The sequence below is a fragment of the Sminthopsis crassicaudata genome, chromosome 1 (genome assembly GCF_048593235.1).
Source record: "Sminthopsis crassicaudata isolate SCR6 chromosome 1, ASM4859323v1, whole genome shotgun sequence".
NCBI classification, from domain to species: Eukaryota; Metazoa; Chordata; class Mammalia; order Dasyuromorphia; family Dasyuridae; genus Sminthopsis; species Sminthopsis crassicaudata.
Genome location: NC_133617.1, coordinates 395,375,919 through 395,399,427, shown reverse-complemented (window position 1 = coordinate 395,399,427; position 23,509 = coordinate 395,375,919). Strand labels below are relative to the sequence as shown.

At 44.9% G+C, this 23,509-nt stretch overlaps 2 protein-coding genes across 5 annotated transcripts in view; both read left to right on the top strand.

Annotated features, from left to right (window-relative positions):
* ARHGDIG (Rho GDP dissociation inhibitor gamma) overlaps positions 1-11,062 on the top strand; it is a 28,950-nt gene extending 17,888 nt beyond the window's left edge. For all 4 annotated transcript variants that reach the window (XM_074279824.1, XM_074279825.1, XM_074279822.1 and 1 more), the window contains exons 2-6: positions 4,401-4,580; positions 8,270-8,353; positions 8,597-8,673; positions 9,640-9,703; positions 9,996-11,062. In XM_074279824.1, coding sequence (XP_074135925.1) covers positions 4,406-4,580; positions 8,270-8,353; positions 8,597-8,673; positions 9,640-9,703; positions 9,996-10,195 — 600 coding nt within the window. In that variant the 5' untranslated portion in view covers positions 4,401-4,405 and the 3' untranslated portion in view covers positions 10,196-11,062. The remainder of the gene's footprint in view (positions 1-4,400; positions 4,581-8,269; positions 8,354-8,596; positions 8,674-9,639; positions 9,704-9,995) is intronic.
* A 151-nt stretch (positions 11,063-11,213) lies between these two features.
* Positions 11,214-22,902, top strand: PDIA2 (protein disulfide isomerase family A member 2). Its single transcript, XM_074279821.1, is given in 13 exon segments — positions 11,214-11,339; positions 11,341-11,430; positions 11,432-11,771; positions 13,377-13,583; positions 15,675-15,808; positions 16,006-16,143; positions 16,273-16,389; positions 17,000-17,125; positions 17,220-17,414; positions 17,770-17,890; positions 18,118-18,299; positions 19,043-19,144; positions 20,643-22,902. Coding segments are annotated over 13 exon segments (1,824 nt in total). The 5' UTR covers positions 11,214-11,312; the 3' UTR covers positions 20,688-22,902.
* The last annotated feature ends 607 nt before the right edge of the window (positions 22,903-23,509 follow it).

The window sequence follows — 23,509 nt, the reverse complement described above, 5'->3', positions numbered from 1 at the left end:
GTGTTTTTGTACATTTTCTTCTTTCTTTAATCTCTTTGTGGGACAGAGGCCTAGTAATGGCATCATTGGAATAGAGGATATACACATTTTAATGATCTTTTGGGCATAGTTCCAAATTGATTTCCTTTGGGGCAGCTAGGTGGTGCAGTGGATGGAGCACCAGCCCTAAAGTCAGGAGAACCTGAGTTCAGATGTGACTCAGATATTTAGCACTTCCTAGCTGTGTGACCCTGGGCAATTCCCTCAGCAAAACAACAACAACAACAACAAAACAAATCAAATTGATTTCCATCATTGGCTGGAGCAGTTCATAGCTCCACTAATTAATTAATGGATTAATGCAATCCCCTTATTTTAGGAATGAGGAACTTTATTAGGCCTAAAAAGGTTATGGGACTTATTCAAGGGCACATAGAGCTGAGACTTCTTACTTTAAAATTAGTTCTTTTATTGTTCTGGCTTGCTTTCCAGGGGGCCTGGGTTGGAGAGGGATTGGGTAGTCAGAAGTGTGTGTGTGTGTGTGTGTGTGTGTGTGTGTGTGTGTGTGTTGAAGAGGCAACAAGGGGCTTCTTGCTCCAGAGAGCCCTTCCTCCATTTATGAGGCCCAAGGATTTGGGCCAGATGCCAAAATAGGCCTCCAGTGGGAGATGTTAGGGAGAGGGTTTATAGACAAGATTGAGGAAAAGGTTGTTTGGGAGTCCCCACAACTAGGAATTTTTCCTCCCAAACCATCAGAATAATTCCTTGATTTTTTTTTTTTTTTAATTTCAGGACAAAGGTTAAGACCTATAATAATAAAAATAGCTAGCACTAATAGAGCTCATGTTAATTTTTGCAAAGCTTTTTCCATATGTTACCTCATTTGATCTCCATCAATTTTAAGAAGTAGGTGCTATTACCCATTTTATAATCAAGTTAAGTATATATTAAACTCTTTTTGGATAATTTGTAGATAACCTCAGAGAGGATTGAAGTAAACAGAGGCTGTGATTTATGCAGGCTTACACAATTAGTATCTTAGGCAGGATTTGAACTGTGGTCTTTCTTGTGGTAGGAATAGCATTCTATCCACTGTACCACTCAGCTGTCTGAGAATGAATTTTTCCCTTTGTTTCACACACCTCTGGATTACTGATTTTTTTTTTAATTAAAAATCTTAATTTTTTTTTTTAGTAATTTTAAAATTTCCCCCCAAATATATGCAAAGATAGTCTTCAACGTTCACCTTTGCAAGACTTTGTGTTCCAAATTTTTCTTCCTCTCCTCCTCCCCCCCAACACAGCAAGCAATCTGATATAGATTAAACATGTGCAATTCTTCTAAACATATGTCCATATTTGTCATGTTGCACAAAAAGAATCAGATCAAAAGAAAAAAGAATACGAGAAAGAAATCAAACCAACAAACAACAACCAAAAGGTGAAAATATTATGCTTTGTGAAGCACTATCTCTTTACCTTACCATGTCAAGTATTTATCTTAACTCTATGAAAAGCAATTTTCCCTTTCCTGGCCCTTGGAAAGGGTGAAACAATTGTAATGACAGTGGTTTTTAAGTCGAAGGACCTGTTTCTGATGCTTACAATGTAATCTGGCAAGTCATAACCTCTTTCAGCTTCTGTTTCTTAGTGACTTTAGGACCTCAGGAACCCTTCCAGGATTAGATCTGTGAATTTCTAAAGGAACTTATTTTGATAGGTGATATCATGGAAGACTCGACCTTGGTAGTCTCTCTCCCCTCTGATAGGCCAGCTGCATCTCTAGGATGATAAGTTTAATTGTCTTTGAGGACCTACGGCATGGCCAGCCCAATGCTCGAGGGATCCCAGACACAAAGGAGGAGCTCAGTAAAAGCTGGGCAATTGAATGGGTACAGTCGCAAACAGCATGGAATGTCCCAGCTGGGAGACACCTTAGAACAAGGAATGATGAGCTAGCCCTCAATTCCTCTTCCTCAAACTATCATGGATGACCAGGCACAGGAATACATGCTTGTAATGCCAGCTACCAGAAAGTGTCTGGAGCTCCAGAGGTCTAAGCTAGAATGGTTTATGGTGATCTTTAGTCCACATGATGAAACTCATACTCCCCCTTTCCCCCACAGGGACTGGGTTAGCCCAAGGAGGGCTAAATTGGGGGTAGCTGGATGATACAGTAGATAGAGTACCAGCCTTGGAGTCAGGAGAACCTGAGTTCAAATCCAGCCTCAAACATTTAACACTTATTGGCTGTGTGATCCGGGGCCAGTTACTTAATCCCAATTGCCTTGCCAAAAAAAAAAAAAAAGAAAAAAAGAAAGAAAGAAAAAAGACAAAAAACCCAGAATAAAACCAAAACATTTTTATTCATGACAGTTCTGAAGGACATTTGATGAAAAATTCTATCCATACTCAAAGAAAGAACTGATTGTGTCTGAATACAGATTGAAACATATTCTTTTTTTAAACTTTATTTTTCTTGAGATTTTTTTTTTTTTTTTGCAAAGGGGGAGGGAGATCTAGTATTTGTTTATTTATTTATTTTACAACATGGCTTTTATGGAACTGTTTTACATAACTTCACAAGTGCTTTCTTACTGGTAGCGGGGGATGGAGGGAGATAAGGGAGAGAATCTCAAACTCAACATTTTAAAAACAAATTTAAAATTTTTTTTACAAGAAAGGTTGAATTAGTCCATGTCAGAAATGGAGCATGTCAACATTTCTGTGCCAGACATTAGTGGAGCTGAGCCCTTGTATAAAGAGACCTAGCCTTAAAAATATATATATTTGTGTGTTTGTCGTGTATATATTTAAAAAAATTTTTTTGGTTGAATTGAAATTGAAAAAATTGGATTGTTTTTCTTTCTTGTGTTTTTTTTTTCTCTTTTAATCTGATTCTTTTTATGCAGCATGACAAATATGGAAATATGTTTAGAAAATTTTGGAAAATATTTTATTTTCCAAGACTTCATGTTCCAAATTTTTCTCCCCCTCCCCAAGACAACAAGCAATCTGGTATAGGTTAAACATGTACAATACTTTTAAACATAATTCCATATTTCTCATGTTGTACAAGAAAAAATCCTACCAAAAGGGAGAAAGCAAAAGCAAACAAACAAACAAAAAAGGTGACAAATACTATGGTTCAATCCACATTCAGTCTCCATAGTTCTCTGTTTGACACCTTCCATCTCAAATCGCTTGGAATTAATGCATGTACTTTTTACATGTTGTATCTACTACCACCCCCAGTAGAATTTAAGCTTCTCCTGGTTTTCTTTTCATCTTCATATTCTCATAACCTCGCACAGGGACCTATCTATACAAAGATAACAAATAATAAGTGCTTGTCAGATTGGATTATATAGGACCTTAAAAGAAAGAATATTATAACTGGGAAAGGCCTTGGATATGATGTAATCCAATCTCCTCATTTTATAGATAAGAATCCTGAGGCTTAAAGAGAAATGAGATGTCGGAAGTTACCTCCTGACTTTCTAGTCCAGGCTCTTTCCATCATAGGTCTCTGAGCCTTCAGTTCATTAGGGAGAACTCGTCCAGTCAGTTCAGTGTGTCTGACCCTTCTTGATCCCATTTGGGGCTTTCTTGGCATTGATACTGGGGCGGTTTGCCATTTCCTTTTCCAGTTCACTTTACTGGTGAGGAGACTGAGGTAGACAGGATGAAGTGACTTGGGGTCACACAGCCAGTAAGTGTCTGAGGCCAGATTTGAACTCAGGAAGATGAAGACTCTCTCTCGTACCTTCTAGCTTCCCAGGAGAACTTAGCTTAGTGTCAGCCTGGGAGGGCTTTCTGGAAGAGGTGAGCTGTATGACAGAGGTGAAAGTGGAGGGAAGGAGAATGAAGGGGGCAAAAAATTTCATGGAAAGTTAAGGTGACACCAGGCGGGAGAGGAGGATGGCTGTACATCACATACATGCAGACAGGCAAAGAAGCCGTGCATGGAATGGAAGATCTGAGTTCAAATGCTGCTTCAGATATTTCCTAATCTCTATGACACAAGGCAAATCATTTAACCTCTCTGCCTCAGTTTCCTCCTCTGTAAAATAGGAATAATAACAGCACCTGCCTGGAAGGATATTAAGGATCAAAAGTAAAGCATTTTGTAAACTTTGAGATACCATATAAGTGCTAAAGACTATTATCCTATATATACATGTGCTAGTTAAAATGTAGCACATTGAGGGCAAGAACTGTTTCAATTCTGATTTTGTGTCATTCCCTCCCCCTGCACCTGTAACAGTATCTGACACATAATAAGTACTTAATAAATGCGTGTGGGTCGATTGGGTAAGTAGGAGAGGCTGAGTTGTGGAAGTCCTTGAACGCCATGATCTGATAGCCATCCCAGGGTCTCTCCTCCCTATTCGACAATCTTCTTTTTCCTCTTCCAAATAGATTTCATGGCGGACAAGGAAGGCATCCGGGCTGTCCATGAGGAAGACCTGGATGAGGTGGACTTGGACTACAAGGCCCCAGAGAAGAAGACTCTGCAGGAGATACAGCAGCTGGACCAAGATGATGAGAGTCTAACCAAGTACAAGCAGGCCCTGTTGGGGCCCATTCCTGAGGCTGTGGGTAGGAGGCTGGAATTGGGGCGGGCACACCAGCCTGAGGGAGCAGAGGCTCAGGGGCACTGGGGCTGGGGTGGGTGCATCAGCCTGAGGGGGAGGGCACAGTGGTCTGAGGAACCAGAGGCTCAGGGGCACTGGAGCTGGGGTGGGCACACCAGCCTGAGGGAGCAGAGGTTTAGTTCTTCCAACTCTTAAACCAGTGTTTCATTCACAATGTTATTCACAAGCACCCAATCCAGACCCACCTCCATTTCCCTGTAACCCACTAGTGGCTGGTCAAACCAAGGTCAGGAACAACTGAAATCAGAGGCAGGAATGAGACCCTGATCCTGGAATGTGGTGGCCCCTTGACTGAATTAGGGCTCCTTGGGATTTGGGGGGAAGAGGGGGGTATGAGGCATTTTTTAGCCTAGAAAAGAGCTGGTTTGTAGGAGGAGTTAAAGGAAGCTAAGTGCATAGTGTTAGGCCTACAGTGAAGACCTGAGTTCAACTACAGCCTTAGACTCTAGCTGTGTGATCTTGGACAAGCCATTTAAACTCGTCTATTTTAACTTAATCAACTATAAAATGGGGATAATACAAACCAGGGTTTGTTGTGAGAGGAAATATTTGTAAAGTGTTTTGCCAAATTTAAAGCACTATATAAATGCTAGCTATTATTATTAATTATTATAATACGTATTCAATTATTAACCATTCATTAATATTAATTAATAAATGTTATGAACTATTAATTATTATTATTAATTCACATAAAAGAGAGAGATCAGAATTGCTCTACTTGGTCCTGGAAAACAGAATTGAGGGCAGTGAGCAGAAGTAACAGAAAGGCAAGATTTCAGCTCCATATAAGGAAAACAATTCTAAAACTATGGGGGAGGAAATGGAATAAGGTTCTTGGAGAAATACTGAGTACCCCATCACTAGAGATCTTCAAACAAGGGTGGAATGAGCACTTGAAGGGCCGGTACTGAGGGGATTCCTGCTCGAGTACAGATTGGTCTGAGAATGGGGGGGGGTCTCTGAGTTCTTGGGATTCGCATTCTAGGAACTCTTCCAGCCTCTGCTCCAAGTTCCTGAGCTCCATCCTGGCTCATGCAGCCACCTGTCTTGTGGAGGGCTCTGCTCCCCCATCCAAACACATATAATTCCTTAGGAAGGGGAGTAGATTGACAGGACTCTGGGGGAGGAGAAGAATCTATCTGTCTAGGGACCAGGAGCCAAGATGTGGCCAAAAAGAGAAAGAGTCTCCTTCTGGAGAAGCATTACATTGTAAGCTCAATGAAGACAGGGACTGTTTTTCCCCTCTTTTTGTATCTTCAGAACTTAGCACAGTGCCTGGCACCAAGTTTTTATTGACTGACTAAGTAACTAGCAGGACACAACAGAGGCTCAGAATGAATTCAGTCCACTAGACCAGCAAGCATAGATTGAGCCATCCAGGGTGTCCAGTTCTAGACCTTAGTCCTCACTGGCTCGTGTGGGTTTCCTGGGACTTGGAACCAATCCAGGTTCTTGTGTATACAGTAGGAGCTTACTAAATATTTATTCTATAGAACTGACCTTTGTGCTCAGAACCAGGGTTTTCACTTGCTAAACTTCCCTGACCCAGACTGAACAATACCCCCCCCCAAGCCTGTTCCCTCTCTCTCCTGAACCATTGTGTTCAGAGATCAGTTGTAGCCCCACCATTTAAATCTTAATGATTTCACCACTTTGCACTTGTCGTCATTTTAGATGTCTGTTTCAAGCATCCTTTTCCTTCTTGTTTCAGCACCTTCCAGATCCAGTTGTCATTTTTCTAGGTTTTATTTACTAGACTTTATTTCTAGGCTTTAGGCTGAGAAGAGGCATTGTGACATAGTGAATACATGATTGGCCTTGGACTAAGGAAGGCAAGGATTCAGATCCTGCCTCTAACCTAGCCTACCTGTGGGCTGCAAACAGTGACCTAAACCCTCATCTGGAGGCAGTTGGTTAGGGAGCAGTGGATAGAATGCTAGGCCAGGGTCAGGAAGATCTGAGTTCCTGAGATACTTGCTAGATATGTGACCCGGGACAAGTTATTAAACTGTTATGTTCCTTAGTTCCCCCAATTGTAAAATGCAGGTAATAAAAGCCCTCAGGGTTGTTGTAAAGATCAACTCAGATGATATTTGTAAGATACCTAGAACATCATAGGCCCTCACATATTCTTTCCTTATGTTTTAGGGCCTCAGGAAATTAAGACTGAGATTCTTAAATTAGGGTTCATGGACCCTCCTGAAGGGATGGTGATGAATTTCAGGGCATCCACAATTTTGGAAGGGAAAAAAGAATACATCTTTCTTTCAATAAAATTGATTTTCTTTGTAATTCTAATTATTCCATTTTATGCAATTAAAACTATGTTTCTGAGAAGTGTTTCCTGGACATTACCAACTACCAAGGAGAGTACAGGATGCAAAAAAGATGAAGATCCCTGGTTTAAGATTCTTAAATTGGAGCTCTGCATCTTTTTAATAGAGTTTACATTACCTCAGGGCTCTAGACATTTCTTGTCTAGCCAGGGGGTGTCAAATTCCAATAGAAAAGGGATCTGCAAATCACATAAGGATGCCCATGTGCAAGTTGACTTAGAAAACCACTTTGTTAACTATTGTATTTTTATGTATTTTTTGTTAAATATTTCTCAATTACATTTTAATGCAAAGATTGCAATGCTTCTAAGTTAAAAGACTTCTGGTCTAGAACAAATAAATTTACAAAGAAAAGAAAATATATAAATTCTGAAATGATACATCTAAGGAATATAAACTCCAATAAAATGTTAAGTTCCTTAGGACAGAGACTTGTTCATTTTTATCTTCTTATCTCCCCTCTCCCTCCCTTTTCTTCCAACTGTTCTTGGCACATTGTAAACATTTAATAAAGACTTGTTGATCTGAATTTTAATGAGTTGAAAGGAGGGCACTTAGACATGTGAAGAACAGAAATCTACCTAGTCCCAAACATCCCTTGCTATTATATCTAGCTAAATTTCTCGAGGCTCAGCTATCATGATCTGAGGTTTGGCCCATCTGACTGCCTTGTGGTCCCCAGTGAGAACAGTAAGTCCCTTGAAAAGCCAGTTTTTGAATTCACCTACTTAGACTTACTGCATTTAAACAATTGGTTCATTTTTTCTTTCCCAGAATCCTTTTGATGGCATGGCTGGGGGTGGGGCTTTGTCCTTTGTATTATGATACCATTCCTTTTGCTAATTAGGTAGCTAGCTCCTTTCTGCCATCCAGGGAAAAGTAAAGGCACAGCTTGTTCAGACAGGATTTTTCCTCACCTTAAAAATAAAAATCAACTTACTTGCCTCACCCTTCCCTCCACTCCAAAGTTCATAACTGAACCCCATTCTTTTTGTATTGGACTCGGCAGGAGAAAAAAACTTTGTTTTTTAGGGAGTTTCTTAATAGAGAAAAATAAACATACTCCAGAACAGTGGGGGCTGAGGGGGTTCCCAGGATGGAGAGTGAGTGGGGATTAGGAGAATCAAAAAAGGTTTCCTGACATAGACAGCTGGGCCCTGAAGGATGGAATCAGCCAGAGGAGGAGGGATAAGGGTATTCTGATAACAGGAAAGGGTCATAAATTAGGGTATACTGTTCTCCTCTCACATATAACACCTGCTCCCAACTACTCCTCTGCTCTTCTGTACTCCAGATCCCAGCCTCCCCAATGTTCAGGTGACACGGCTGACTCTGGTGTGTGAACAAGCCCCTGGACCCATCACCATGGACCTGACAGGTGACCTTTCTCTCTCACTTTGTGTTGTGTGTTATAAGGGAGAAAGATAGGAAGAAAAGAAGCCCATGTCTTACTTTCCAGAAAGCTTCCAATGTGTCTAAGCTCCATAGAACACTCCATACCCCCTTATCCCACCTATAATCCCTGGGCCTCTTACCCCGATCCTCTGGAAACCCTTATCTGTCCCCTGAGGTCCAGGAGAAGGTAGGCTGACTCCCAGCCCTGTTTTTCTCACCTGTACAGGGGACCTGGAATCTCTCAAGAACCAGGTGTTTGTGCTGAAAGAAGGCGTGGATTACAAAGTGAAGATTTCCTTTAAGGCAAGACCCAACTCAGATCCTCATCCATCCCCAATGTCTCTTGTAACTGGTGTTCCCTTTAGAATTCTCCCACAATACCCTAGCTGTGATCAAATGGATAATCCTTTCTCTGAGTCCTTTCCCCTTAAGCCCAAGCTTGGGGGATACTTGGTTGCCAGCATGTTGTTAGCATGGGGAATGCCCAGAAATCCACGTGTTTTGATTTTAGATTTCCCAAGTATCTTGGGCTGGACTCTTATTTGTTCCCCTAAAAGGAAACCTTAATTCTGGTTCAAGAACCCTCCCTTTTTTTTCTTTTTTTTTTCCCTCAATAGTATTTTATTTTTTAATTAGATATAAAAATATTTTTTAACATTCATTTTTGTAAGATTTTGAGTTCCAAATTTTTTCTCCCTCTCTTCTCCCCTCTCCTCAAGACAGCAAACTGTCCAATATAGGTTATACATATATAATACTTTTAAAGATATTTTAATATTTGTCATATTGTGCAAGAAAAATCAGTCTAACGGACAAAACCATGAGAAAGAAAAAAACAAACAAAAACAAAACAAAAAGGCGACAATACTATGCTTTAATCTGTATTCAGATTCCATAGTTCACTCTGGATGTGGATGGCATTTTCCATCCCAAGTCTATTAGAATTGCATGGTCAAGAAGAGCAAAGTCCATCACAGTTGATCCTCATAATCTTGCTACTGTGTACAGTGAATGGTCTCTTGGTTCTGCTCACTTCAGCATCAGTTCATATAAATCTTTCCAAGTTTTTCTGAAACCAGCCAGCTCATCATTTCTTATAGAACAATAATATTCCATTATAATCATAACTTATTCAGCCATTCTCCAACTGATGAGCATCCATTCAGTTTCCAGTCCCTTGTCACTACAAAAAGGGCTTCCACAAACATTTTTGCACATATGGAAGACCCCTTTTCTTTTGATTTAGACCATACTCTCACTTGCCTGCAGGTCAACAAGGAGATTGTCTGTGGCTTGAAGTATCTGCATCATACCTACCGCAAAGGGCTACGAGGTGAGGCAAAGCTCAGACACTGGAATGAGGGTTGGGGGTCTGAGGATTGTGGCATCCCCATCCTTGCTTCCCTTAGAATTTCCTGGGGCAGAACCCTTTATTGGATCCTGGAGGGACAAAGGGGAGAAAGTATAGTCTGTGACCTCAGGATCCCACCAGTCCAAAGAGAGAGCCACTATTGTTGAGGAACACTTGCCCTGAATGGGGTATGTGGGAGGTCTAGGACTCCTGAGTCTGAGTGGGGAGGCATGGCAATTTCCATGGACAGCTCCTGACCTTGTCTTGCCCACAGTGGACAAAGCCATGTACATGGTAGGGAGTTACGGGCCAAGGACAGAGGAGTATGAGTTTCTGACGCCCATGGAGGAAGCCCCCAAGGGTCTACTGGTTCGAGGCACCTACCGCATCAAGTCCTTCTTCACGGATGATGACAAAACAGACCATCTCTCCTGGGAGTGGGACCTCAACATAAAGAAAGACTGGAAGGACTGACCCCTACCCCCACCTGCCCTGTAACCCCTGTCCCACCTGCACCTGCCTCAGCCTCCTTTGGGGTCTAAGGTCATCTTTGGGTCAGGACATCCCCTGGCCAAGTTGGCAGGGACCTTGCTGAGGAGCTGAGAGCCCATAATTGGAGCACTCAGGTGTGGGTCCCTCCTTCCTTTCTCCCTCTCATTCCGGGCCTGCCTCTGGCCCCCAGCAACACCCTTTGCCCAGGAAGGGGCTGCCTCCAATTCCTCCCCCTCCAGCTCCCACCCATGCCTAATCCCTGTTACTTGGAGGTTCCCTCCTGGGGAACTAGCACAATTCCCCTACCCCAATAGGGATTCCAAAGCACCTGACCTGAACCTCTTCCTCCAATACATAACTCTCCTAGCCATTCAAGCTCAGTAGGAAGGGGCAGTTCCACCATTTTCTCCCTCAACCCCATCAAAAGACCATCTTGTGTCTGTACCAGGTGATACAAACCCTGACTCTCATTATCCTCTTCCCCTGGTCCTCCCCACTCAGGGTCCAACAGTCATATTCCTGGAGGAGGCTTCCAGGGACAGGTGGGAATGGAGTGGGATGGAACAGGTGGGGAGCAGGAGAAGCCTTCAGCCATCCCTACCCACCTGCCGGGCGCTTGTGTCTGGAACCAAAGCTCATCAGAATTGCCTTGTGTCCCTTGCCCCTCGCCTCTGACTGGTCACATTCCTGGGGTGGCCCTGGCATTCCTGGGCTGGGCTGCCTGAGAAAGAGGAACTGTGCTCCTGCCTGTCCCCACCCCTCCCCTGGGCTGTGGGCTTCCCATCCTTCCCCCAGTTCCCTGCTGTCTGTGTTCTCAACTGTTCCCATTAAACTTCAGCGATTTCTGTCTCTTGGCTCGGGTGTATGTCTTGAAGAGCCCCCACCCCTACTCCTTCCCTGGGCCCTAGACCATCAGTACCTGGCTCCATAGCTGGAAAGGACCTTAGAGTGGGTCACTGCCTCTTGTTTAGGAGAGTGGGGGCTGGGAAGGAGAGACCCTGGATGGTCCTAACAGAAGAAGGGCATGTCTCTCCCCACTGAGCCAAGTCATCCTTCCTCTTGATTAAGGTCAGAGACCCTTTCGAGCCTAGTTGACCAAATGCACCTGGTGGAGATTGTCCCAAACGCCTCGGCTGCCCCCTTGCCCAGCCCCACTTAGTCTTAGAGCCTGGCCCCAGCCCCAACCAATTCCTCTATGGCTGTGCCTTATCTTTGCAGCCTGCACCTGGTACTGAGGCCCAGGAACCGCCACGTGGCAGCAGGTCCTTGGCTATCCCCCCTCGTTATCTGCCCCCACCCCCCTTCGCAGGGCACAGACACCAGGCAGCATTGCTCCCAACCATGAGACTTCACTCCCTCCTTCTGATCGTTTTGCTTACTGTAAGGGCCTGGGCCCTGGATGGGGAAGAGGGAGGGGAGGCAGAAGCCAAGGCTCCAGAAGAGCCCACCCCGGGACCCCCCTCTGATGAACTCCTGGAGGAAGAGGACATCTTGGTCCTCACCCAGCACAACTTTGCTCGGGCTCTACGGGAACACCGCTACCTGCTGGTGGAGTTCTGTGAGTGCAGGGAATGGGGGAAGGGCTGCCCCCCAGAGACCCCCCAACTCCACCCCAAGACAATCTAAGACTGGGGGATGGCATGAGGGGGGAGGCTCAGGGAGAGAGGGCAGATGCAAGGAGTCAGCTGGCAGACACTGGGAAAGGTGGGGTTGGAGACTGAGGGCGGTAGCATCTCATGCAGTGCCTGGTATGGGGGAACATTGAGGGGCTTCCTACCCTGCTGTGGTTTGTTTCAGACCATTGTGCTATTCAACTAAGAAAGGCTTAAACTGCAGTCCCCCACCTGCCACTAAATTCCTGAGAAACCTTGAATAAACCCACCTCCCTCCCTCCCAACAACTTGTGGGCTTCTTTCCTCTTCTGGAAAATGTTCTCCGGGCTCTAATGTCCAAGGTCTCCTCCACTCCAGACGGTCATTCCGTGGCTCTTTGCTCCCTGTGACCCTTTCCAGTTCTTGGCCAGTCCCATTCTGCTCTGGAGAACAGCTGGGACCTGAGAAGGAGGCCAAAGTCCCTGGGCTCAGCTGTCCCTTTTCCCACTTCAGAGTTAACCATTACAGTTCTAAAAGACAGCGCTTCCTACTTCTTTCTCTTCACCAATCCCCACCCAGCACAAAGGGACACCAATCCTGTGTATTTGGGCAGGGATAGGAGAGAAAAGTCCAGCAGGACCTGTCTCAAGGCTGCGCATCTCAAAGGGTTTCCTGGCTATTTCCTTTGCATCCCTTTGTAGGTCAGGCTGGGAGACCTAGAAAGCCTAAAAAGAAAATTAATGGGGAAGCATTGACTCCGTATAGCAAAGAAAATATAAACTTCTGGGGGCACATAGAGCCAGGGAAAGGATATAAATACATACACACAGGCACACGCAGATGGACAAGGGTATGCACAGCCAGAGTGGAATATACACACTTTTGCATCACTCTGCAGTGGCAGAGATGGCTGGACACGGATCTGGGGCCTTGCTCTATCAAGACACAGAAACCAGCATCCTTCCAGCTCCTGCTGGGTCACCAAAAGATACTTTCCTGCAAAAAGAGGGAGCCCAGCAAACACAACTCTGTATGAGGAATCCCAGAGCAATTGGGATACTCCCCAGGAACTCTTGGGGATCCATCGGGGACTGGAAGAGAAGGGTCCGTTCAGGTGAAGGTCCCCCCTCCTTCCTCAGACCCTTTAATTTGTGGAGGATTCAACCAAGGATCTTTAAAAGAACCAAGGATCAGAGCCTGGATCAGCTGCTTGCCAGAATGATCCAAGACAAGTGACCACTCTCATTGGGCTTGTCTTTCAATTAGGGAGAGTTTCACTGACATCCTTTCTGACCTACTGCCTAGGAGTCGATTACAGTTAAGCTCACAGAGCATGACCAATCCCTGAGAATGACAGGACCCCAGAACAGATCCCGAGAGGATTCTTGGCCACAAGTGGGCGATTCAGGTGTTGACCCACCTGGCAGCATTTGGTGTTTGGGTCCAATAAGCCCTCTAAAGACAAAGGAGCCAGTGAAAGTTTCTGAGTGAGAGATGATAAATAGTGGATGAAGGAAGTTTGAGAGGTGGGAAGTGGGCCCTACTCACTGAGATCTCCACCCCCTACTTAGATGCCCCCTGGTGTGGGCACTGTAGGGCGCTGGCCCCTGAATATGCCAAGGCGGCCTCCCTGTTGAAGAATGAATCCTCAGAGCTGAAGCTGGCCAAGGTGGATGGCACTGCGCAGAAGGAGCTGGTGGAAGAATTTGGGGTGACTGGGTACCCCGACCTCAAGTTCTTCCGAGATGGAAACAGATCCCACCCTGTGCTGTTTACAGGTGGGGAAGGGGCTGAGGGTGGCTGGGTGGGATCTTTGTGGGGGCAAGAGAAGTTTCTCAAATGGGAATGTTAACAGAGAGCAGTGAACAATTTAAAAAACAGCTTTTTCTTTTCAAAATACAAGGAAAGATAGTTTTCAACATTCACCCTTGCAAAACTTTGTGTTCCAAATTTTCCCCCACCCCCCCACAGCAAGTAATCCAATATATATATATATAATATATTTGATATATTTCCACATTTATCAGAGCAGTGAACAATTTTTAACCAAGATCCAGGCAGCATAGAATAGTAAGAGGAGCCCCCAAGGAGCCCCTAAGTGAGAGTGAAAGGCCTGAGTTCTAATCCTGGCTTTATCACAAAGTTGTATAGCCTTGAACCTTCTGATTCTATTTCTTCCCTATAAAATGAAGGGATTGGACTAGAATTTCAGAAGTTGGTGCTGTGAACTTGTTTTCAAAAATATTTTGATAACTACAATTAAATAAAATTGTCTTCCTTTATAATCTTATGTAATTTATTTTGTACTTTTAAAAGCTTATTTTGAGAAGGAGTTCATGTACTTCACCATTCTGCCCCAAGGGGCTGTAACACACAAAAAAGCTAAAAATGCTTGAACAAGATGATCTCTCAGAGCCCTTCTGAAGGTGCTAAGTAAGATCACGTTCTAGGACTTGTCCCAAGCCATCTCTTCAAAAAAGTCCTTATGGGAGCCAGAAAAACCCAAAGTCCTGACTCACTTCTGGCTCTGTTGATTCTTGCCGGGTAACCTTGAACCATTCCCAGAAGCCAGACCCAGGTGGTAGTGGGGGGAGGAGGGAAGAAAAGAGGGAGGAGAGAGGGAGCTCAGGGCACCTTCTCATTATGTTGTCCATGGCTTTATTCCAAGGACTGAGGCGAAGCTAGGGCTCTGACCCCTAAAGGGAGGAGTTGGTTTTGATCAAGTTTCCCTCGCTATTGTAACAGATGTGTAGGCTGGAAAATAGTCTAATAATATGGATGCAGTACTAATTCAATGTCTGAATTGAAAACAGCAATAACTCTATCAGCTTGGAAGGAGGTCTCTAGTGGAGTGCCCCAAGATCTCTCTTTGGATTTATTTAATTAAGTTTTAATATTAAATTAAATATTCAGACTTATTTATTTATTAATTTTAACCAATGATGTTGATAAAGACAAAAAGCGTCGATAAAAAATACACACAAAAATAAAGTTGTATATGGAATATTAATTAAATTTGCATATAACATAATACCGAGAGAGATAGCTCTTGCTAGATTAGAACACTGGGTTAAACCTAAAAAAAAAAAAAAAAAAAAAAAAAAAGAAATCTCATAAGGATAAATGTAGAATCTAATGGTTGGGTTCAAAAAATCACAACTTTGTGATGAAGCCAGAATTAGAATCCAGGCCTTTTGCTCTCACACAGGGGCTCCTCTTACTATTCTATGCTGCCTTGGTTAAATTGTTCGATGTTGACATTTCCATTTGAGAAACTTCATGAGGGAGAGGGAGAAAGGAAATTTGGGTGGATAACAGTTTACCTGTTTTGGATTTTTGGTGGATTTGTTCTGAAACAACAGTATAATATGGCAGCTGAAAAAGACAACTGGATGCAGTATATTAGTCAGCATTCAGAGAAGGGTACTAGAAACCTGTAGAGAGGCCAGAGAAAAGTGATTGGGTTGGAGAAGGAAGGGCCTTATATACCATATGGGAAGCAATTGGAGAAAATGAGTTTGTTTAATCTGGAGAAAAAAGGCGGCTTGCAAGGGAAATGACATGATAAATGTCTTTGAGTATTTGGAAGAGGCTTCTGTGGACAGAGGAATAATCTGCAGGGCAGAAATAGGAGGATTGGGTGGAAACTGTAGAAAAACAAAATTAGGATTGATGGAAAGACTTTCCTAACCATCAGAGCTAGCCCAAAGTAAGATGACTCATGTGGGAAGGTGGTGGGCTCGCCCCATTTAAGGTCTTCAAGAAAAACTTGGAGGATGATGCATGTTGTTGTAGCGAGCCTCCAGACTCAGGAATGGATCTGAGGTCTCTTCTGATTCTGAGTCTGGAAACTTGGGGTTGCCTTGCAGGCCGGCGGGAGGCCGAGGGCATCGTCCGTTGGCTGAAGCGACGTCTGGGGCCCAGTGCCACTCAGCTGGAGACTGAGGCCGAAGCCGCACAATTCATTGATTCCCAGGACATTGTCATCATTGGGTTCTTCAAGGTGAGCTTGGAGGCTGAGTATGTCTCACCTCCACTCCCCATCCTTGGGGGCTCAGTTTTCTCAGGTGATTTCCAAGGGCCTCCCCAACTCTGATAATCTTCCGTTCCTTCCAGGAACTATGGAAGAACTAAGGGAAGTGGGAGGGGGCTGGGAGAAGGCTGGGCGGCCCTGGCATTCACCTCTAAGCATGGACGCAGGACCTCCAGGACGAAGATGTGGCTGTGTTTTTGGCCATTGCGGAGGATGCTATCGATTTGACCTTTGGCCTCACTGATCGACCAGAGCTTTTCCAGAAATACGGCCTGAGCAAGGACACGGTGGTCCTCTTCAAGAAGGTAAGGAAGGAGGGAGAGGCAAGGGGAAAGGACAAGTTAGGGAGGGGACTTCATCGGGGACTGCAGGTGAACCTCACCTGGTCTCCGTCTCTTCCCTGTGCCTCTCTGCCCCTGCCCCGACTGGTCCAGTTTGACGAAGGCCGTGCAGATTTTCCTGTGGATGAGGAGCTAGGGTTGGACCAAGCAGATCTCTCTCACTTCCTTGTCGTGCATAGCATGCACCTGGTCACAGAATTCAACAGTCAGGTAATGCTCGAGATCTTGTCCCCGAATCCTCTTGTCATAGAACTGAAGGGGGCAGTGAGGGTCAGGAGTGCTTTTGTCCATACGATCTCTCACGTTCAAGCCATTCGGGAAAAAGAAGGATATATCCATCCATCCATAATTCTTTAGTTTATTCACGTATCCATTCAACAAGCATTTATTAAGTACTTATATTTATATATATATAATATATGTAATACTTATGTGTTGTAAATATTATATTTACATTATTAAGTACTTATATTTATTCATCCAACAGACATTTATTAAGTACTTTTTATATGCCATGCATTGAGCTGGGAGTTTGAGGAAAAAAACAAAGCAATCCCTGATCACAAGGATTAATTACACTGAGATTCGGGGGGGTTAGGGGGGGTAGACGTTGTTGGAAATAAAATATATACAAATAAATAATGTTGCATGGAAGACACTTAAGGAGATGCACCTGGGAGATTCACTGTAGGCTGAGATGGTGTGGATGCGGTAGAGTTATGGAGGAGGGTACTGGGAGAGGGAGAGAGTGAAGGTGGCAGCAGGCAGGGATGTTAATGGGACCCCGGCTCTTGATGGTTCTTCCCTCTCTCTCCCAAAGACATCCTCCAAGATCTTTGAGGTCAGGATCCTCAACCACCTTCTGCTCTTCATCAACCAGACGCTTAGCGCACACAAGGAGCTTCTGACAGGTTTCCAGGAGGCCGCCCCTCCTTTCAGGGGAGAAGTATGTAGGGGAGGAAGGGGCGGGGGAGACGCGGGCTCAGGGCCGGCCTGTCTGTGCCAGTGGTCGGTGACCAGGGGCCGGGCCTGTCCCCTAGGTCTTGTTTGTGGTGGTGGATGTGGCTGGGGAGAATGACCATGTGCTGCAGTACTTTGGCATGAACGCCACAGATGCCCCAACTCTGCGATTTATCAATGTTGATACCACCAAGAAGTATGTGCCCGCCCCTGGAGAGATCACAGCTGCCTCTGTCACTGCCTTCTGCCAAGATGTCCTGAGTGGCAAAATCAAGGTCAGCCCCCCAGGGAGCCTCCTCATCCCACAGGATCGTCCGTCCTTCCTCAGGTTTTTGAAAAAGATGTGTGGAAGGGGGACTCTTGGGGACCCACTCCAGCTCTCAGGCTATCAAGTTCCTGTTTCAGGAATGGGAGAGGGCCAGGTGCCTGTGTTAAATGTTCTCATCAGGAGGAGGAAGGGGCTGGGGTCTTAATTCCACACACCCATACAAAACCCTGGATTGTAAACGTGGGAGTCAGGTGGGTTCCCAGCCCAGCCTGCGTCTGTCCTCAGGAGAGGGGGCCAGGGCCAGACACCTCTTCCCTCCCCTAGTACATATGACAGCGGCTTGTCCTGACCCTTCTCAACAGCCCCACCTCCGGAGCCAGGAGATCCCAGACGACTGGGACCAGAAACCTGTCAAGGTCCTCGTAGGGAAGAACTTTGAGCAAGTAGCCTTTGATGAGTCCAAGAAGGTGTTTGTGAAGTTCTGTGAGTATTGCTGAGGGACAGGTGAGCCAAGGTGTCATGGGGACCCCAGGAGATTCATTTCCTGGCCTGAGACCCCTCCCAGGAGACCTCAATAGTATGTCTTCTCTCTAGGGCTCTGGGAACTTGGTCACAGGGTGTTTCACCAGGGGTAAAGCCATCAGACTTGGGGAGGGGGCAACGTTTCTGATGGCAAGGACCCTCTGCTCTTGCCCACTTTCCTGCTTCAGATGCCCCTTGGTGTACCCACTGTAAGGAGATGGCCCAGACCTGGGAGGACCTAGCAGAGAAATACAAAGACCACGAGGACATCATCATCGCAGAACTTGACTCCACAGCCAATGAACTGGAGGCCTTTGCCATCCGGGGCTTCCCCACCCTGAAATATTTCCCAGCTGGGCCAGGCCGGAAGGTAAGGCTCTGGGGAGAGCCAGGGTTTGGCATCCTGCTGGGTCCTGGCCTATAATAGGTGTTTAATAAATGCTTGGTTGATTAAGCTGGGGTTGGGGAGGCTAGAGTGACGCTAGTATTTTTCTCTATCAAAATCCTTCCCATTGAGAAGGGCCCTGGTGAGTGGGACTATCTAACAGCTCTCTTCAGCCCCTCTCTCAATCCCACTCACAAAAGGCGGCGATGGGGAGCACGGAAGCCTTGGAGTCACGTCTGATTGACTCATGCACTTTAATGCTCTGAGATGAGGTTTCTTCTTCTGTGAGATGGCACCCTGCTTTGAGGGTTGGACATGTGCAGATGCCCAATTATGCAGGGAGTGCTCCAACCCCTCTTCTCCTCCCAATAATATCTGCCCCCGGAAACCACTTTATAAGCCTTAAAGCACCCTATCATTAGGGCTATTGAGAGTGGGTCCAGCTGTTTGGTATCTAGAGCCATAACTGGGCTTCTTTTACTTGGTACCCAATCAAGCTGGGGTCCTGGGATGGTGGGAGAGACAGAAAGGATAAATTTATCTGGAGGAGGAAGGAAAAAGGGGCAAGTCTGTCAGGGCGTCCACTCTCCCCATTCCCCAGGGTGGGAGGTGATAGGCAGGCTCTCCTGCTCTGGGTGGAGAAGGAGTGCTTTTGTGGATTATCAGGAGGTCTCCTCCTCCTCCTCCTCCTCCTTCTCCTCAGACTTCCAACCCATTCTCCCTACCAGGTGATCGAGTACAAAAGTGCCAGGGACTTGGAGACCTTCTCCAAATTCTTAGACAATGATGGTGTCCTTCCGGAACCGGAGAACCCTGAGGTCCCCCTCCCGGTGGGTGCTCCTCCCTATCCCCTTCTCTCTCCTCTTCACTCCTATTCCTGAGATGCCTGAGGGTTTGCTTTCTTGGGGTCAGGGCACCGAGGCAAAGAACTATGGACAGTGAGTGACCCCCTAGTCAAGTCATTTTCTCTATTTGGTTCTGTTTCCTCAATCTATAAAATAAGAAAGTTGAACTGGGTAATCTTTAAGATCCTTAGACATTCTGTATTCTGGAGATGGGTGACACAGAAAAGGGGCAAAATCCTTAGGAATAGGACCTTAGAGACGATGGCTAATGGGAAGAACACTGGATTTTGAGTCAGAATATTTGGCTATAAATCCTAACTCTGCAATTTACTCTCTTATGTGACTATTGACTATCTTTTGCTTCTCAATTTCTTCATCTACAGAATTAGAAGGGGAGTGGGTATGGATCATGTGTTCTCTAAGGTCCCTTCCAGCCTCAGCTAAATTCCTACATTCTGCAAGGAACCTTTACCCATCTTTTAAAACCTGCATCTTTCCTCTGAAATCTCCAATATATATATATATACCATATGTCACTTTAATTTTATACTATATATATGTTTCTTATTTCATTCAATATATTATTTTTCATATCTATTTTATATCTACTTTAGGTATCATATATTTATACCATATACAAGTTTGTTATTCTTATTATATTATTCTTTATATATATTCTATCTCTATTTTATGTATAATTATATATTTATACCAAGTGTATCTTCTGTATATATTCCATAAAATAGAATATATAAGTATAATCATATTTATACCATAGCTTCTTTATTCTCTTGTATTATTCTTTATTCTTTATATATCCTATGCTTTAAATATCATCATATATTTATACTATATATAGATTCATTCTTATATTATTCTTTATATATTCTCTACTTTACATATCATCATATGTTTGTACCATATATAGCTTTTTTACTCTGTATTACTATTCTTTTTCTTCCTGAGGCTGGGGTTAAGTGACTTGCCCAGGATCACACAGCCAGGAAGTGTTAAGTGTCTAAGACCAGATTTGAAGTCAGGTCCTCCTGACTTCAGGGCTGGTGCTCTAATTACTGCACTATCTAGCTGCCCCTATTATTCGTTATATATCCTATATTTGTACCATAGTTTCTTTATTCTCTTATTCTTTATATATTCCATATCCAATTTATATGTAATCATTTATTCCATATTTTTATTTTATTCTATGATAATCTTATTCTTTGTATATATTATATATCTACTTTATATATCACATAGCATATTTATACTACATGTATATATTTGCCTATAGTTGTTTGAATGTTGTTTCATTCATTAGACTGACAGCTTCTTCAGAGCAGGTGGTGGGTTTTTTGTTTTTTATTATTTTTTATTTTTGGCCTATTTAATCCCCCTGGTCTAGCACAGTGCCTGAAACACATAGTAGTTGCTATTAAAGTAATAAATGCTAGTTGATTGACTGACACTTTTTTCTCCCCAGGAGGCTGGAGCCAATGATAGCAAAGGACACAAAGATGAGTTGTAGTTGGTTCCTTCCTTCTCCTCATTCATCCCGGAGGTCCTGGAGAATTCGGAACTTTTAAAGTTGAAGCCCCTCAGCCCTTGACTTCATGCTGCTCTCCCCTCTCCTCACTCTCATGGGCACCTGTCCCCTTCCCCACCTTTTAGTATCTGGGATAGGGTCCTTGGGGGAGCAGCAGGCAGAGATGTGAGTGCTGGGGGAGTCTAACCCCCCCGGCTGGAGAACCATCTGACGCCACTAGGGCTTCCCTAATAAAGGTTTTGAGCCCAAGATTGTCCCTGATGTCTGGGGTGCGGTGGGGAAGGAAGAGACCTATTAGTGGAGAGCTGTGGTCCCTTCCTCAGGTTTGTTTTTAGCCAGCTTCCTAGTCCTTTTGTCAAGGGACAGGTCCACAGTTGCTTAAGATCTGGAGGTAGAGAATTTGGATATTAGCTTAGACTCCCTTTGTGAGCTTCACAGACCCTTCTGTAGTTGGGAGGGCTTTGTGCAGCTCCATTCTGGTGGGAGGACCATGAGGGATCTTGTCCCATGAGATGGGGGGAGGGCTTCACTCCTGGGAGGAGTCCCATATACAGGTTGCAACCTTGGGCTCAGTGACCTGGGAAACACATGCTGCATTCTGAACCAAGATGAGGGCTTTCTCAGCTTCCTGGACCTAACTTCTCACAGCTTTCTAAAACCACTTCAGATCCTTCCCCTTTGTAACCAGACTTCCTGGTCTGGCGCTCTCTCATTTTCACACCTTTCAAATGTATTCAAATTACAAGGGGAAAGAGAATATGTATTCATAAATAACATACTAGAGAAGGAAATTAGAAGTCTCATTTTGGACTAGGCGGTTCTTACTTTCAAAGCTATTTCTAACTAAGTTAAAGGTTCCAGGAACAAGCTTGGCCAATTCTGATTCTGTCTAGGTCAGAATTCTGCTTCAAGGCTCAGCCCTGGTGTTCCGCTACAAATAGGACTATCAAGAAGTTTTGAGAGAGAGGGCAATGGAGGTCATGGAAGGCAGGGCTTCTTAAGCTTTTTCTACTTGTGACCCCCTTTCACTTGGGACATTTTTACATGACCCCAGGTGTACAGGTATATATTATATGTATGTACACAAATAGAATTGAACATTCACTGATAATAAATTATACTTTCATGATCTCCACATCCGGCTATGACAGTCAAGATACAGACTAAGGACCTTTGGTGAGGCTTTGTGTAGAGGTGGCATTTGAAATGAATTCTGAAGGAACTAAAGGGTCTTTGTAGTCTGGCATGAGAAGCTGTGCTAGAAAAAATGCCCAAGTCTGGCCCAGGTAGGCTTTCTTTACCTGATGTCCTCAGGCAGCCGCCACAGGCACAATTGGCCCCTAACAAGGAGAGTGTGTGGGGTGCTTCTGAGATCTCTAAAATAAACAAAGGAAACCTGGAGTTCTTTTCCACTGCAGTGTCTGGATGCAAAGGGAAAGACAAAGCACATAGAGAGGTCTACCCCCATTCCAAACTCTTTCAATTCCATCAAACCCGCAGGAAGAGTAGCAGACACCTATGTTTTTTAAAATTTTATTTAATTTCATTATTATCCAAGTACCTTTGAAAAGATAATTGTACAAGTCAGAGCATGAAAAATGGTCTGGGGCAGTTAAGCTGACCTTAGAAAATGTACATATTTACAATGAGACCCTTTAGAAACAGGGAAATAAAAAAAGGCGATGGTTGGGTCACCAAAAAAACAAAAAAAACCCAAAACATCTCACTGGACAGAGGATACAATCAGAACTTTAAAAAGAGTGAAGAGTCAAATGCAGTTAGTTCCCTGGATGAAGACAAGTTTTCATTTGCTGGGGTTCACACAGTGGCAGGCAAATGACAAGACTGCGTTTCAAGGCACTCGGTGACATATACAGTATTAGAGACCCCTGCCCTCCCTCCCCAGGACTTTGCTGTGCCCACCAGGGCCGGGGTCCTAGTGGGTGAGATGCAGGCACGCGTGGGGCCGTGCTGAAGGGAGAGTAGCGAGGCAGCCGCAGGGGAGGAGAGAGGCCCGGCTGCCGGGGGGGCCGCCAGAGAGAAGCCCCATCTCTCGCCCTTTCAGTGGCCGGGCCAGCTGACCCCGTCGGCATCCTGTCCCAATCTGACTGAGACGGAAGTCTAGGGTCCCACCGTTTCCTCAGACAGACCCAGAGGGACAGTCAGAAACCCCAGCGGAGCCCGTATGTGGTTAGCAGCAGTGAGAGTAGGTCCCCTCCAAGGACAGAGATGGGGTGGGAGTGGGGGAGAGAGCCTGACCTCTCTCGGCGCCAAGGTCAATTCTGTGATGTTCTAGGACAATGGTACCCAGCTCTGGTGGGCACCCTGCAGCCACCCACAATTACTGACATCACTGTACTTTCGCTGACTTTGCTAAATGTTTCTTAATCTGGCTCAGGCCACACCTGGGAGGTGCTGTGGGCCACATGTGCACCTTGGCCACCCATTCAGACTTCTGCTCCTCAGAACTAGCCTGCTGCCTCCAAAGCACACTGCTGCAGCTCTGACCTCTGATCTGGGTCAAACTGGCTTAGAGAGAATGTAAAATAGCAAATGATCCATGGCTTGTTCCCACAGGAGGAGGAGGCAAGGTTGGCCAGACTCCCAAGAAGAGTGTGTGTAGGTAGGTGGGTCTCAGAGGACACCCATTGCTCTGGGGGTTTAACTCAAGGGTGGGATTTCTTTCCTCCTCAGCATCTGCACTGATAGGTTTTAAAACAGATTCCCGCCCTGGCCTAGAAGGATACACAAAGATAATGTGAGAGAAGGAAATAAAATCAAGCAGATGGAAGAGATGGGGGCAG